The 13,852-nt window shown below is 46.4% G+C and overlaps 1 protein-coding gene across 1 annotated transcript; it reads left to right on the top strand.

The window, feature by feature from the left end:
• The first annotated feature begins 1,365 nt into the window (after positions 1-1,365).
• Positions 1,366-2,337, top strand: LOC142471143 (olfactory receptor 11A1-like). The gene has a single exon (XM_075577932.1). It carries the CDS (start codon positions 1,366-1,368, stop codon positions 2,335-2,337), a length of 972 nt encoding a protein of 323 aa, XP_075434047.1.
• The last annotated feature ends 11,515 nt before the right edge of the window (positions 2,338-13,852 follow it).

Here is a 13,852-nt window from a genome sequence, read left to right as displayed (position 1 = left end):
ATTATTAAAGGATTTTAAGACAACCATATTGCAATACACATCGGACCAGTACTTTGCTTCTTACTGCACATCCACGGCTGATTCAGGTACTACTCCCCTCCCAGACATAGAGGGCATTTTTAGGGACTTATCCAGACGGCTGTGTCTTTGCTACATCTGGTGTTTTTTCTTCCATTGTTTAGTCATTTGCTCTCTTTGCACCTGTCTGTTCTAGTAGGTAGAGCGGGTTCAATTCTCTTTTGCCATCTTTGGACCCCAGTTCTGCAGAATGAATGTTTTGATAAATAGGTTCCCCCCCGAGATACAAGGATGAGATGTTCTTATTGCCGTACACGGCTCAACACAAACATTTCTATTCTTTGTAAGGATCTCTTTTTTCACCTCTATTGTCTATTGTGATCTGGACAATGCGGATGCAATTTTATAGTGAGTTGCATTAAATGATGGGAGAGTTATATCCAAATTCTATTATGTGACCATATTTGCTCTTTTTAATAGATTTTTGTGTTTGCTCTAGTATTAGAAGCATTGATTTTCTGAGGAGGAATGAAGCAACTAGAGAAGTTTTCCCTGATTTTATTCTTTCCTTTATGATCTTCCTTCCTTCCCGGTATTAACATAATTCTATAATAATCCCTCTGCACCACGGAGGCAAGTTATCCCCCAGTAAGTAACCTCTCATCTTTTATATCTAAGTATTTCATTTAAAAAATAGGGGGGAAAAAGGAGATCCTTCAGCTGTGATAACATATTATAACATACAAGTAAATGTTTTGATTGATATTATTGTTTCAATGGACCAGCATGAGAGGTCTTCCCGGGTGTAACTTTCTGGATCTCAAATCCACTTTCTCCAGATGTTTAGTTAGTATTATGTCAAACTATCACCTTTGGAAACAGATGTAACTGGATGTGAAAAGCTACAGTACTAAATCATCCCTTCACTTCTCTTCTGTCCAGGATATGTTTGAGGAGAACGAGACAACCGTTAGGGTTTGCATTTTCCTTCCTTCCATCCTTCCCATCCTTCTGTCCCTGATTTTAGAAACCGCTTGGTACCATTGAGGCCAGTTATTCACCAGTACTTAACTTCAAATCTTTATTTTTTTTTAAGTATCTATCTTGTAAGGTTAATGCCGTTCTACGCTAGGAGATCATTCAGTTTTTATAATATAAAACATAAGTAAATGTATTAATATTATTTTAATGAACCAACATGAGAGGAGTTTCTGGATCTTCTATCTTCTTCTTCTGATGCTTAGTTAGTATTATGTGAAACTATAACCTTCTGAAACAGACATTATGTGATGCAAAGAACCACTAAATCTTCTCTTCTTGTCCTGCCCCTTCTCTTCTCTCCAGGATATGTTTCAGGAGAACCAGACAACAGTCACTGAATTTCTGCTCCTGGGATTTCCATGTCTCAAAACCTTCAATGTCGCCCTCTTCATTCTGTTCCTCATGATCTACATCATGACCTTAGCTGGAAACCTGCTGATCATCATACTGGTGTCAAACAGCCAAAGCCTTAAATCTCCTATGTACTTCTTCCTCTGTCACCTGTCCTTGTCTGACATGTTGCTCACCACAAACATAGCCCCTAACATGCTACATGTTGTGTTGAACGGAGGGGGCACCATACATGTTACTGGCTGCATCACACAATTTTACTTATTTGGCATTTCAACAGCTGTAGAGACTCTTCTTCTCACAGTGATGTCCCTTGACCGATATCTGGCCATCTGCAACCCACTGCGGTACACCTCCATCATGGACATCAGACTTAGTCTCCACCTCATTACCTGGACTTGGCTGATTGCATTTCTGTTAATGATATCCATCGTTATTCCTATGTGCCAGTTACAGTTCTGTGGTCCCCATATCATTGACCATTACTTCTGTGATTTGGATCCTCTTCTGGAGCTGTCATGTTCAGACACCTCCATTGTGAAACTAGAAGATTTTGTCTTAGCCATCCCTACAATACTCTTCCCATTTGTCTTCATCACTTCCACATATGTCTCCATCTCCCTCACCATCCTCAGGATCCCGTCCACCACTGGGAAACAGAAAGCCTTCTCCACCTGCAGCTCTCACCTGGCAGTCGTGGGCACATTTTATGGGACTCTCATAGCTATTTACATGACACCATCCCGAGGACAGTCATTTAATGTAAATAAGGTCCTATCCCTTCTGTACACAGTGGGGACTCCACTTTTCAACCCAATTATATATAGTCTGAGAAATCAGGACATCAAGTTGGCTCTGAGAAAATGCCTCTATATAAGGAGAAGTTCATCTATTAAAATAAATCTCAATAGAGAGAACACCATTTGAGCTTTTTGCTGCGACAATTAAATTTGAACCATTTGTATAAATGGCTGTAGTAATAAAAATGGGAAATCCCAACAGAAGAAGGGTGAGTACAATCAGATGGAAGTGTGGCACTGTCCTCAATTTAGAACGTTATTACTGCACAAAAAGACCAGGAAAACCGCAGGGTGAAAACCCTCACAAAGAAATGTATGAACCCAATAAACCTAGACACTATTAACTACTAAGTGCTATGCACTGTATTAGGCATGCAATAAGCCACACCTCCTAATCAATATTAAAATTTTCAATAGTTTAATAGAGTTTATTCATGTTACCTTCTATCACACTAGATTTGTCCTGTGAGGAAATAATCGGTTTGTTTTTGTTCCATGTCTCCTCATTGTTTGGTCCTACTGAATAGAGTGTAACCCATGTCTCCCATCCCCTGTCGCAGACCGGACCTCTAGGGTGTAGTGATGGCTGGTTACGTGTATGTTGGTGGTGCATACCTGTGAGCAGCAGGAGGGCCTGAGTCTCCCACAATAGTATTGGGGATAGAAGGGACAGGTTTCTGGGGTATATGCCTCCATCTTCTTAGCAATGGTGCAGCGCCTCCATCTCTATAAGCCCCAGGGATATGGGGTGGAACCCTTACAGAGAATTCCCACTCAGGGAAGAGAGATTCCAATCTCACACAGTCTTTGTATAAAAGCAGCAATGTCTTTATTATCACATCGCAGAGATACAGCACACAGCAACAGCAGCAGGGTACAGACTTTTCCTCCTTCTCCTTCCCTCCAGAAGTACACCCTCAGGATGGGCTGTCTGGAGATCCAATACTCCTCTCCTTCCACACCAAGGTATATGCCCTCAGGGTGAGGCTAACTCTCCCCTCACCCTCTGCAGGGTGAGGGGCATTGGTCCACTGCACTATGGTGCTATCAGCTCTACTCAGGTGGCTGAATCTCTCCTCTCCTCTCACTGGCATGCTCCAGCTCAGGCTCTGCTTCAGCACTCAGTAACTTCTCTCCCACTCTCTCTGCTCCCAGGACAGACCAGAACTAACTCTCACTTACAGGAACAGCCCACTAAATAGAGACAGCCCTTCCCCTCATGATGTCAGCCGGCCCCTCCCCTGTGTCTCTGGCCAGCACTCAGAGTCAGGTGCCTACCTCCACCAACCACGGCAGGGCTTGAAGCTGAGGAAACCCATGATAACTACTGGCGGCCTGCCCTTAACAGGACTTACACCAGTAGGAGAAAGATATATAGCCCCCATTTCTTACCGGGGCTACACTCTCCCTCAGGTGGAATGCAATGGTCCCCACTTGGACCTAACTTTAGCAGCACCATCCTGCAGATGAACATCTGGGAAACAAAACACAATTCATTTGGTTAGTGTGCATAACTCAGACCATACACACAGATGGTGTAATAATGATAATGATACCTCCCAACCTGGAGAACCAACTAGTAATAATGTCTTGGGTCAGGCTTTCTTACCTCCCGCCCATTGTGGTCAGTTACAGAGACAGAGTATGGCTGTACCGACCCAGACTCTGGCCGATACGTCACACAGTTTTTGTAAATACATGTCCCAACACTCCAGGCTCGGGCTACCTCACTGATTTTATCCTCGTTCTGGTACCCGGCTTTACCGAACTTGGTACGTAAGTATTCTTGCACTGCCTCTCTGAGTCAGCTATCTCTGTGCTCTTCTACCTCACTCATGATAGGTTCAGGCATGTAAGGGAACTCGTACCCGTGTGACTGTCTATATCTGGCCATTATGGCCCTGTCTGCTCGGCTCAACTTGGGGAGCTTCCTGTGGCCCGCCCTGCTTGGCAGTACCCAAAACTCTGGTTCTACTGGAGCAATGTCATCATACAAAATGCTAGGCCCCTTAGGTAGGATGATCTTTTGTTCTATCTCTTGAAATCTGTGCTCTAGCTCATCCGCCACGTCCTGGGGAGTATAGGCACATACACCCACCAATGGTCTACTATGTTGCACCTTTTTAACAATAACCTGGTACGGTCCATACCTTTGTGGTACCCAGTGAACAGGGGTGCCCACCACTAGTCACGGTGCTCGTACTCGGACACTGCACTAGAAGTACCTGTCTCTGACTCAGCTTGGGATGATACACTGGACGTGACCGGCTCAGTAGTGTGCAAGCAACTGCGTCTACCTTTTGCGTTAATGTAGATGGTTTGGTTCATTTTGTGGACCACTTTGCTTACAGCCCCTGCCTCCACAGTAGGGTAGGACCCTCGGGCCCTCCCTCTAAACACAGGAGAAAATGACATTGGATTACGCACACGTATCACATTATCATATGGTACTTCCCCATCAGATCCCTCGTCACTCCGTTCCCAGTCCCTCAAATCCTTGGAGTACTTGGGGTTCTTACTTAACTTATCCCCGCTAGGTCCCGGTGTCATGACTCGTGACGGGGCAGGGGCAGTGGCCGGGGCAATGGCGCTAGGGGTTGGGGCTGGAGCAACAGCACTGTCCGTATCAATGTCCAGCAAGCGGGTAATGCCGCGACCACTGGGCACTTTCTTGCTTGCCCTCTCCGGCGTGCTTCGTGCTCCTCTGTGAACGCCGTGGCGGTCAAGGTTGGCAAGTGCAGCCGCCATAGCGGCTCCTCGGGCCGCAAAGATGGCCGCCGGCCCTCCATGCCAGCCGGAACCGGAAGTGTCGTCATCGTTGCCGCCCACGGAATCTCCATCCGCTCCGTGGTCACGCACCGGAAGTGCGTCGAAGACCGGAAGGGGCGGTGGTGGATCATCCGGTCTGCGGACGGGTAAGTAGGCTGCAAGCCTCTCTTTCTCGCCCTCTGCAGGATCCTTCTTTGCCTGGTGGGAGTAAGGTGGTGGTGGAGTCTCCTTACCGCTCCGCTGCCGGCTGATGACATCTGGTTCCTCCGGAGCCATCTCGGATCCCGTCTCCGCCGCACTGGGAGTCACCACGGCCGTGGGACTTCTACGGGCCCCAGGCCGCACCAGTGCTCACCATCGGTGGGTGTCCGGACTCGTCTGCTCCCTCTCTCAGGTAAGTGGACCGCCATCTTTCTTACAGCTGGGGTGGTTCGCCGGTAGGCGCATCGCCACCGATGAGACGCCATCTTCTTCCTCCGAAGACGACTTGGTCGGATCCTCCGCTAGGGAGTCACCTGGGTCTTTTGCGGCCCCGCCAGTGGGTAGTGGTACGAAACGGGCCCGCTCCGGTACTTCCACTGCGGTCGTGCTCTTCTCCGCCGAAGTTTCTCTCGGCTCGGTTGTTGGCTGGGCCTTGGTTCCCACCTCAGCAGGGGTGCAATAACTAGGGCAGCCTCGTCTGTTGTTTCCACTACCTCCGTTAGGGTTCCCGGAGAGACACCCCGAGGGGTCTTTAGCATGGGCCATGGTTCGTTAGGCCACAGGTGGTATGTGCCACATTGAGGGCATCGTGCTTTGGTGCTTGCGGCCGGTCCAGGTGTCCTGCAGTGGATGCACAGGCACCGGAGATACTTTCGGCCATCGATCTCCACCACCAGGAAGCCTACTGGGAGTTGGAAGACCGTCGTGCTCAGTTCTGACATAGTTAGTTCAGGGGTGGAACAGTTCAGTGTTTCAGCTCCTTGCTCTTCGAATGCCAGATGGAAGTGAAGTTCCTCGCTCTCACTTCCAGTCCTTCACTTCGCTGGGGAGGACGCTCCTGATTGGCTCTCCTTGTGCCCCCTCCCTCTGGTAGAAACAAGAGGAGGGGCACTCCTTCTCTCAGTGTGACGTGGCCTTGTCTGTTGGCCAGTCACAGCACAGTTGGGTGGGTTTTCGGCTTTCGCGCCGCTCCGCTCCTTTTGCAGGGGATCTGGTTTTGGCGCCAAACCCCTGCACATCTCCCTCCACATTTCTCTGACAGTCTCTTTGCATGCTTCACGTGCGCGATCCAGGATTGGCGGGAGTCGCCATTTTAGTTCGGCTGCTAACTGCTGGGCCATGGATGGCGCTGCGGTCGCCATTTTTAACTCTTTCATGCTCCGCGGAGCACATGTAGGGACGGCCGCCATCTTTGATGAGCCCTCCAAATGTATAATTGCACTATTCTCAGTAGTGCATAGCTCGTTCCTAGACACTGACTGCCCTTACACTGCTCACTGAACGCTCTCTGATATTCTCTGCATGCTTTTACACACTGATATGATGTATGGCATACCCCAGGCTAGGCAGAACTCTTTCTCTGTGCACCGCACTCGCCTTCGGTTCCTACAAGTACTCTGTGGTGTGTTTTATGTGGGTGCTGGCTAGTGTACCGGGCATCTCCCTAAGGTACGGGGGTCTCCTGCTTTTGGAAATTCAAAGTGCGGGCCCTGGGCCATGGTCCCTGGACAAGTTAACAGGCTAACCCCCCCAGTTGCCTCACACTATCTGCCTCAAGGGACTAGGACAGCTATAGCCTCACACCCATCTTACATCACCCTCTTAGGGCACCCAGGGCGTACTGTGCGGGAATCAACGCTCCCCTGACTACCCCTGGTATTACATGCCCTACTCTCTCCAGTACTTGCACGGAAGGTGCACTTCACTCTTCCCACTCTGCCTTGCTGAAAGCCTGTCCTGTTCTGGATCTCAGCAGCATGTCTCCAAATGTAACCCATGTTCCTCCCCCCCCCCCCCCCCGGTCGCAGACCGGACCTCTAGGGTGTAGTGAGGGCTGGTTACGTATATGTTGGTGGTGTATACCTGTGAGGAACAGGAGGGCCTGAGTCTCCCGCGTTGGTATTGGGCATAACAGGGACAGGCTTCTGGGGTATATGCCTCCATCTTCTTAGCAATGGTGCAGCGCCTCCATCTCTATAAGCCCCAGGGATATGGGGCGGAACCCTTACAGAGAATTCCCACTCAGGGAAGAGAGATTCCAATCTCACACAGTCTTTGTATAAAAGCAGCAACCGCAGTGATACAGCACACAGCAACAGCAGCAGGGTACAGGCTTTTCATCCTTCTACTTCCCTCTAGAAGTACACCCTCAGGATGGGCTGTCTGGAGCTCCAATACTCCACTCCTTCCCCCCCTAGGTATAGGCCCTCAGGGTGAGGCTAACTCTCCCCTCACCCTATGCAGGGTGAGGGGCATTGGTCCACTGCACTATGGTGCTATCAGCTCTACTCAAGGTGGCTGAGTCTCTCCTCTCCTCTCACTGGCATGCTCCAGCTCAGGCTCTGCTTCAGCACTCAGTAACTTCTCTCCAACTCTCTCTGCTCCCAGGACAGAACAGAACTAACTCTCATTTACAGGAACAGTCCACTAAATAGAGACTGCCCTGCCCCTCATGATGTCAGCCGGCACCTCCACTGTGTCTCTGGCCAGCACACAGAGTCAGGTGCCTAACTCCACCAATTACAGCAGGGCTTGAAGCTGGGGAAACCCATGATAACTACTGGCGGCCTGCCCTTTACAGGACTTACACCAGTAGGAGAAAGATATATAGCCCCCATTTCTTACCCGGGCTACAAGAGAATAGATTGTTTTCTCACATTTCATACAGTTATTTCTGAACATGCAAAACGCGCGCTTTATCAATGACAACTTTGGAGCTACAAGAAGAGGCCCCTATCTCTGAAACTCTCAACATGTTCAACAAAAATGTTAATGTCACAGTAACAGGGACTTATCACTGTTGGAGAAAACGTGCCTCTAATCCAGCAGTGTGCTGGTTAGTTGCACACCAGCAGTCAACCAAACTCTACCTGGCCGATTAAAACTGTTAGAAAAAGCCTTTTCTGAGAAACAGGAAGGAGATTCCTTAGCTCACAAGGGAGCTAACCAAGGAAAAGAGGGGTTTGATTGCATTCGCAAGAAATGGGGACAAGTCCCTCTATACCTGAACACAGAGAGTGTCATAGCACACAAGGGTGCTGACCCAGGAGAACAGAGAGGTCTTCCTCTACAGAAACCCCAGATACAGATAAGAGATTTTCTTTTTGCTCTGTTGAGTGTGTATATATATATACAGTATATGTGTGGGGTGGTAAGCAGCTTAGCAACCCACCCTGTTAGATAGGGCTGGAGTTAAAATGTGTAGAGATTTCTCCAAAGTGGAGTAGGTTTTCTGTGATGTTTGGTTTTTGCAGTGTTTAAAGGAACAGGTGCAATAAAGCCTTATTTTAATTTCACAAAATGCAGTGACCCGGCGCTCCAGGCAACAACAATACCCCTGTCCAATGATTAGTCCATGTGGATGAGGAAAGTTCTTTATAATGTTCCAGCTGATGGAGAGATGATGATGCAATTTCTGGCTGTTGGTTCTAGATTCCTCCTAGTATATAATAGACAAAAAGGGGAAAGACCATTGCACAGCTACAAGAACCAATGAATGACTCCACAACAGAATTAAAGTATTGAACTTACAAATATTCTGTGTCGTTGTTCCTTTGAGACAATCTGTGCTTTAAACCTCTTCTCTTTCAGATATCACGTGTTGTCTGTCATTCATCCAAGTTTCTATCTGTTCACAGCATTACCACTTAGACATGGTTGTAGAGGGAGAAAGGGGGTGGCCCGGGATTAAAGGGGTTACACCCCATTTGGCCATCCCCTGACCTCACCCGGGAGTCAAAGGGTTAACTGGGCTAAGACCCAGAACAGTGATTTAACCCCTGTAATGATATGTACATTGTGTATTTCCCTGTTCCCCTGTTCCATTGTAATGTCTGGTTTACTCAGTGTCTGCATCACACACACACACTAGAATCCATCCGGGAGCACAAGGGTTAATAGTTCTTTAATGATTATAGCTCTTTGTGAAGTTTTCCCGCCTTTTCAGGCACCATTTTACAGGTCCCCATTGGCCGCCATTAGGGCTCCATGCATGCTAATGGAGAATCTTGCTGTTTTGGTCCTGTTTCCTGTAAAGACCAGCAGGTGGCGTCCGAGAGGGAGAGCGGCGGTTTCCCATTGAAAGTCAAGGGGCCCATCGACTTCAATGGAGGTTCCTCGAAGTAACTTTCGAAGAACAAGTTGGCTGCCGTCCAGAACGCAAACCGCAAAGCGGATACATTTTCAATAGGAGAGCTTTGATCACTTACAAGTCACGGTCAACGTCAAGTGGCGTGGGAATAAACAGTTCTAGGGCCCATAGGAATAAAATTATTTTTGCCCTTAGTCACTAGGCGTCCCCCCACTCGACCACAACCGGGTCCCCATATCCTGGACCCCCGATAAGGGTCGAACCAAGAAGAACGGGTCGCGCCATAGGCTTTGCCGGCTGCGGCAGAAACGGCTCAGAAAAATTACTAAGTGTGAAATGCTGTATTTTGGTACTCCATATCTCCGGTTTCGGAGGGCCCAGCGGATCAAGGTTTGGGGTGTCTGCAGGCACTGCTCCGGCATCACTGCAGAACCATCCTTGACCCTCCAGGACCAACCCGACGGAGTGTGGACCCCCTTGAAGGTTCGGGACTTTTCCCATAGACCTCAATGGCGGCAATTTACCATTGAAAGTCTATGGCGGAGAAGCACGTTGTTTTCAATGGGGATTTAGTGAAAAGCTGAGATTTCTTTTTTTAGCAGTGATTTTTGTATTAAAATGAAAAATGATTTAATGTGCATTTGTGTAACTCTGGCTCCATAGGTCATAGCAAGTCGCTTTTTGGATCAGATGGTGTCCCAGTTCCGGCCATGAGAACTGGGAAGTTTGGTTCTGCTAGACCCAATAGAACCGGATATTTTAATACGTTTATGTTTTATGTTTAATACTGTGTTCCAAGGTATGGACAAAGACTCAGAAGAAATTCCTTTGTCCACTAGGATAGCAGATGGCCCAAGAGGCGCCCTAATGTCTAGGATTTAAGTGTTGTTCAAAGGGTCTTGTCACCCTCCCTGATGATTTAAGGGCGGAGGAGGCTCAAACCAGAGCAGTCTCCAAGTGTCCCAGTTATCACCTTTCAACAAAGGTTATCTTGCTAGAGGTCCAGATGGGTTAACTGGCTAGCATTCCATTTGCCTATGGGGGGTTACAGAAATGAGACCCCAGAGTTCTACTGCGCATGTGCCAGCTAGCAGGGGGGCCTGTCCCAAAATGTGTTCAACCATCCAAGATTGGCTGGAGATAAGGGGAAACCAATCACAGGTACTTAAGGTTAAGTATAGAGGGACAAAAGGTTTATAAACTGCTGTCCACCCATATATCCTTTGTCTTCATTGAGTTAAGCTGTTAATCTTCGTTTGCTGGTATGGTTACCTTATATCACCTGGATGATTACCTGATTGCTGAAGAGAAATGCTACATCTAACTTCTCATTCCCCAACCCCTAAGTAAGTGTACTTCTTATTTGTTACTGTACTATTCATGTGTTCACCTATCCTAAGGTCTCTTACTCGCAGCAAACCCTAAAGTGGCGTCTGACCCTACGCAGTTACTCTACGAGGCCAACCTCTTCTATTTGCAGTTTGCTGTCTCTTACTTTGCTTGTGGTGGCCAGCACTACACACTGTGCTCTGCTCTCCCCTCTGAGCGACTGCCGTCAACTCGTGCGCAGCTCAGTGACGTCACACTACGGTGTCTCTCCTGGTCTCTCTGCTCCTGACGGACGTGTCAGTTCTAACTCCTCCCTCTCCAGACGCGTTTCGTGACTCGATTTGGTCACTTCATCAGTGGTGAGGGGGAGTTACTACCTACTTTGATATATATACCCTGGAGGATGATATATACTAATTGCAAATTGATTAAATAAAAACGCTGATTAACTACTGCACCGACACACTTTATTCGAGCAAATACCCCGTATGTACCTGGCAGATACCTGGAATGCGCCGCTCCTCACCTCTGACAAGCCCCGTTGCATTTGCCTTCCCAGCCTGGGTTCATGCCTGGCTGACGGGCGGCTGATCTGTTAAATGATAATGATTAGGATTTAATAGGCTTCAATGCTTCACGTGTCTACCAGATGGCATAAATTCATGAATTGTAATGCAGTATATATATATACTGTGCAGTATTGCAGCCAGCGGGAATAAAATGCTTCAATCCCTGCCTGGAAAATAACCCAATGCACTCGGGCAGAAAACAGTCACAAACCTCAATACACCCGGGTATACCCGAATTCGTGGGACTAGCTGAGCTCGAATAAAGTGTGTCGCCAGTGTATATAAAATTGCACACATACTACTTATATGATATATGACACTAGGGAACCATCCCTGGGATTCAGTGGTAATGCATCAAGCATATAGACGTGGCATCTCTTACCTTTCCCAAATACAAAATTACAAATGGAAAACAATTAATTCATGATTGATTAATGTATGAGACGTTGAGGGGGTGGGGGGGGGGGGTAGATACTTTATTCTATCAAAAGGAGGTCAGATCGAAATCTATATTTAGACCACTAGGTGACAAGGTTTTGAGAGTTTAAATCCAGAAGGTCTCCCTTCTGGATAAATGGGTCAATCTGTCACCTCTTCTCCAATTCGCATTAGGGCATTCTATGCCTCTACAATGCACCCACTATAGACATGGATAATGAAAGCTTTATGATTGAGTGGAACTTTTTATTAGACACATGCTCTGTAGGGTTAATGCAGCTACTTGTCAAACATATTTTAGATAAGATAGATGGGGAGGTTAATAACATTAAAGACCAACTAGAACCATTTATGGCGATGACAGAATATAAAATCCTAGAGGATAAAGTTATCCAGAAAATGGCTAAATTAGGCAACTATTTTAATTTCACCTTAAAAACGGTCTCTATTGCATACCTCTGCACATATCTCTTACAGCCACCATTACAATAATTCTTATGATTTATTCTCATAATAAACTAATGTTCTGCACAGCACTGTACTAAATATAATATACATTATAAGTGGTACACACATCATTGGAAACATAGTATGAGGAGAATCTCTGTCCCACATAGCTACAATCTACATAGATACAATCTAATCAGTGGTATTTATTTATGTCATTATTTATCAAATCTGTTACCAGGAAGTAATACATTGAGAGTTTCCTCTCGTTTACAAGTCTGTCCTGGGCACAGAGTTATAATAACAATACATGGTTACATTAAGTGAACAGGGTTATGCCTTATATGTAAAGACATTGGATGGACAGCTACAGACAATATATGTTATAGGCGTATGTAACATTACCGCACTCCGTTAAATTGAGTTATTTTTGAAAAATGACAGATTCAATACCCACATTCTCCATTGGGAGTGCCACATCAACGACATCTTATTCCTTTGGTTAGGTAGCAACCCCAAATTGGAGAAGATGATGGAATGGGTCAACTCTGCACATCCAACCATAACATGTTCTTTAGAACACAATTTGAAAACCATACACTATTTAGATGTACAAAAAAAAAAACTAACCTATTTTACAAAGAAACTGATAAAAACCGGGGCAGACAGATCCGCGTGATCCAGACTGATTACCTCTTTTTTGTTGTTATATTTTTTGTTTTGTTACATGTATGTATTATGGCATAATTACAGTTAGGTCCAGAAATAATTGGACACTGACACAATATTCATAATTTTGGCTCTGTACGCCACCACAATGGATTTGAAATGAAACAACTGAGATGCAATACAAGTGCAGACTTTCAGCTTTAATTCAAGGGGTTGAACAAAAATATCGTATGAAACGTTCAGGAATTGCAACCATTTTCATACACTGGCGACACACTTTATTCGAGCTCGGCTAGTCCCACGAATTCGGGTGTATTGAGGTTTGTGACTGTTTTCTGCCCGAGTGCATTGCGTTATTTTCCAGGCAGGGATTGAAGCATTTTATTCCCGCTGGCTGCAATACTGCACAGTATATATATATACTGCATTACAATTCATGAATTTATGCCATCTGGTAGACACGTGAAGCATTGAAGCCTATTAAATCCTAACGCCTGAACCCAGGCTGGGAAGGCAAACGCAACGGGGCTTGTCAGAGGTGAGGAGCGGCGCATTCCAGGTATCTGTCAGGTACATACTGGGTATTTGCTCGAATAAAGTGTGTCGGTGCACTACACAGTCCCCTTTTTTCAGGGGCTCAAATGTAATTGGACAAATTAACACAATCATAAATAAAATGTTCATTTTTAATACTTTGTCGAGAATCCTTTGCAGGCAATGACTGCTTGAAGTCTGGAACGGGTGGACATCACCAAACGCTGGGTTTCCTCCTTTGTGATGCTTTGTCAGGCCTTTACTGCAGCTGTCTTCAGTTGTTGTTGTTTGTGGGTCTTTCTGCCTTAAGTTTTGTCTTCAGCAAGTGAAATGCATGCTCGATCGGGTTGAAATCAGGTGATTGACTCGGCCATTGCAGAATATTCAATTTCTTTGCCTTAAAAAAGTCCTGGGTTGCTTTCACAGTATGTTTTGTGTCATTGTCCATCTGTAAAGTGAAGCGCCGTCCAATCAACTTCACTGAATTTGGCTGAATCTGAGCAGACAATGTATCCCTATACACTTCAGAATTCATCCGGCTGCTTCTGTCTTCTGTCACATCATCAATAAACACTAGTGACCCAGTGCCATTGTAA

This window comes from Ascaphus truei, chromosome 20 (assembly GCF_040206685.1).
Source record: "Ascaphus truei isolate aAscTru1 chromosome 20, aAscTru1.hap1, whole genome shotgun sequence".
Taxonomy (NCBI): domain Eukaryota; kingdom Metazoa; phylum Chordata; class Amphibia; order Anura; family Ascaphidae; genus Ascaphus; species Ascaphus truei.
This window is presented reverse-complemented; position numbering and strand designations above follow the sequence as displayed.